This window comes from Medicago sativa, chromosome 4 (genome assembly GCF_051527215.1).
Source record: "Medicago sativa cultivar Bolivia chromosome 4, Bolivia_mono, whole genome shotgun sequence".
In the NCBI taxonomy this organism is placed as follows: Eukaryota; Viridiplantae; Streptophyta; class Magnoliopsida; order Fabales; family Fabaceae; genus Medicago; species Medicago sativa.
This window is the reverse complement of record NC_140752.1, coordinates 66,756,512-66,759,719: the sequence shown is the minus strand read 5'-3', so window position 1 is coordinate 66,759,719 and position 3,208 is coordinate 66,756,512. Positions and strand designations below refer to the sequence as shown.

The following is a 3,208-nucleotide window of genomic DNA, read 5'->3' as shown; positions in this document are numbered from 1 at the left end:
CTGTTCTTTTACTTCTTTTGTTCTTGTGAAGTTACTTAGGCCCTGATTGTTTGTTTGTTTGTTCTGTCATCTGATCCATAATTTTAGCCATGAGAATATGACAGATTGTGGTACTGCAGAACCAAAACTTAATTGTATTTTCACGACTCAAGAGAGCCTACGCTTGTTAAAAATTCTTTGATTCTATTAGGAATCCAAGGAAGAGAAATGAAAACTAATTATCTTAAGTTAGAAGTTCAGTAGAAATTAAAATTTTAAATTGATCTAGATTCTAGTGCATACTAGAAACAAAATGTTGAATAATGCGCAACAGCAGGAAATACAAGGATCGACGCGAATCATCTATATCGTGCCAACATACAAGAAGCTATGAAGAAACTATGTCAATCCCCTTCATCATTCTTATTTCATAACATTCAATGAAGCCAAAAAGTGTCTCAATGAGACTTGATTCCATATTTTTACACATGCAAACGAAATAACAAATGTGATACATCAAACAATGACAGAGTAGTTGACATCAACATCTAAACAATGAATGATTACAGAACACACCAGGTTTAATTCACACTTAACAATCAAATTCAAACACCGGCGCCTAAAAAAGTATGGTGAGGAGTGCCCAAATGGGGTAGACTAACAGAAGAATTATGCCAATGGAATTTGATACGCCATTTGCTCTAGTGAAGGAATTTCTGAAACCACCAGATGCACGAATATGCTCTTGTAGCAAATAACATGCAATGACAAGACACACAATTACTCCAACAAGATCGTTTCTAAAGGTGCTTGCAACTAGATCAGGAGATACAACAATCAAAAGTACCAAAGCACCCGGCAACTCCAACCAATCTGCAGAAACAATCAGAGAGAGTTATCATGTATATTCAATATTTCCTCGTGCGTTTTTTTTATAAAGGATGAATCGAACCAACAATGGATGAATCTCAGTGGATCGTGACAACAAGGTCACTCTGTCACTTACATAGTCTGCCGAGTATTGAAGTGGATCGTGACAACAAGGTCACCGTGTCACTTACTTTGTCGCGTATATACTTAGTTTTAGCACATACTAGCATATATGACTGCTTAACACGAATGTGAGAAAGCAGCGCAATGTAAGTGAAATTTTCTTTATTAATAGTGTGACAATCAAATGTTAAAGTTTAATTAGCACGCACATTCAGTGTAAACAAGTTTTCCACATGCATCCAATCATATTTGTAGATAATGACAGGTATTTTAGGAGCTAATATAACTTTTCATAGAATCTATCTATTATGCCAAGAAGGACTATACTGTCAAGATTAAGTAAAAGTGTAACATACCAGGGAAATGCTTTGGAATAAAAAGCCTTAAAACAACAGCAACTAAAGCAATCCATTTTCCAATCTCTCCTCTGCGTAGCCATGAAAATAATATTAGACAGAAATGAAGGTACAAATTTGATAACATCAAAGTGTGAAAGATAAATCACCTGAATACAGCGAAAACAAAAGAAGGCAAGCTGAAGAAAATGTATGGAATGAGTAGCGATGTAAGAATGTTTGTCTTCCAGTTTGTGCGATCCAAAACCAACAAATAACTGCAGACAACATATTAACATAATCAGTGTAGTCATAGAAAGACTATAGTTTTCATTCTTTCTTAGTTTCTTGCACAACAAAACATGTGAAACTTTGACACTGATAAAATTTCAGTATCATTCTTACAGTATTATATTTTTCTTTTAATTAGAAAAATGACACTATTTTTAATTTATTTCATTCATTCTCATAGAACAGAACAAAATGAAAACATGGTGACTAGCACTAGCAGTAGCCGGTTATCCTAGAATCACTTGGTTGAAACTCGACCTTCAACCTTAGTGACCTAGGTTCGATACTCTTGCACACTGAAAAAAACATTGTGAAAAATGAATTATTCAAAGATGTTGGTCATAAAACAGTTTTCTTACTGCCGTTGGCAATTCAATACATTTTTTTTAACAGTGATAAATTCATCTTTTTGTTGGGACAAAGACAGTGACAAGAATTCAAGAGTAACCACTAAAAAAATAACATGACAACTACCAACTTTGTCATGAGAATAGGCTGGCTCTCCTACCCTACCATTAATATTAATATCTTGTCTAGAAATGGATCTTCTCCACACACCAAGATTAAGATCTATTGTCCACTTGTTTGTTTCTTTTAAAGGAAATTATATACTATAGGAGTATATACTTTTTCTATCATATCAATGAGGAAATATACTTTAGGCATACCTCTAGATATATATGTGTATAACTTTATATATATTTTTGTTACAGATTTAACTTTATATTGTGTGAAGGTGGAACTTGTCTTTGTATTATATTCGGACCAACTTCAAATTACCAACACCATATTTTATTTATCTCCTAACCAGACTAACAATAATTTGTTTCTTTTCAAATTTAATCTGACTTAATCTACAAAAAGATTATTAAAAAAAAAAAAAAAAAATCCATAAAAACACCGAGTACTTCAAATTTCTCAATAATAAAGGATAAATTTCTAAGGAAAGACAAACAGAAGAGAAAACAGTTTGATTAAAGTCTGAAACAAAGGTTTAGAAGCAAAAACAAATATCCAAAACACTTTAACTGAGAGACATGAACTTTAACACACAAACAACAACCTTAAACATACCTACGATGTTGGACAAGCAAATAACACAATCCATATATAACATCAATTCACAAAATAAAATTAAAATTGCAAATGATGATAAATGAACAGATAGAGTCTATGAAGCACAGACGACACGGACAACAGATACGTGTGATTCAGCGTAATTATATGTGTCGATGTCGGATAGATAGAGTTAAAGGGAACATACATAGCAGCAACAGCAGCAAAGAATCCGAAGAAAGAAGCTCCAAAGCCGCCTACACCAGCTAATTTGATGGCATGATTAGCGAGTTTACTAGCAGCTTCACTCAGGTCTTTGAAATCTGAGTTCATAATCTGAACTGCTTCTTGTTGAAAATTCATTCTGTTCCACATTTTCTTCTTCCCGATTTGTGATCAAGAAACAACAAAATATATAAACAATGATGAAATATCTAGGAGTACTGTGCAGTGTATGAGCTGGTATATTGATTGGTTCCGTTGCAATTTATGTTATTATTTTCAATGTATTCTATAAGTCCTGGTTGACCCATGGAAAACGATCTTTTATTTTA

The 3,208-nt window shown here is 33.2% G+C and overlaps 1 protein-coding gene across 1 annotated transcript; it reads right to left on the bottom strand.

The window, feature by feature from the left end:
• Positions 1-377: 377 nt before the first annotated feature.
• On the bottom strand, positions 378-3,041 carry LOC146930939 (cold-regulated 413 plasma membrane protein 1-like). Its single transcript, XM_085702415.1, has 4 exons — positions 2,863-3,041; positions 1,478-1,585; positions 1,329-1,399; positions 378-852 (listed from the first exon to the last, which is right to left on the bottom strand). The coding sequence occupies exons 1-4, from the start codon at positions 3,027-3,029 to the stop codon at positions 599-601; spliced, it is 600 nt and encodes a 199-aa protein (XP_085558541.1). The 5' UTR covers positions 3,030-3,041; the 3' UTR covers positions 378-598.
• Positions 3,042-3,208: the final 167 nt, after the last annotated feature.

Coding starts and splice junctions, on each gene's coding strand:
- LOC146930939 (XM_085702415.1), bottom strand. CDS start 3,029: ATGTGGAACAGAATGAATTTTCAACAAGAAGCAGTTCAGATTATGAAC. Junction 1,400..1,477: donor TTTGTTTTCGCTGTATTCAG/GTGATTTATCTT, acceptor ATGGCTACGCAG/AGGAGAGATTGGAAAATGGA. Junction 853..1,328: donor TATTCCAAAGCATTTCCCTG/GTATGTTACACT, acceptor TTGTTTCTGCAG/ATTGGTTGGAGTTGCCGGGT.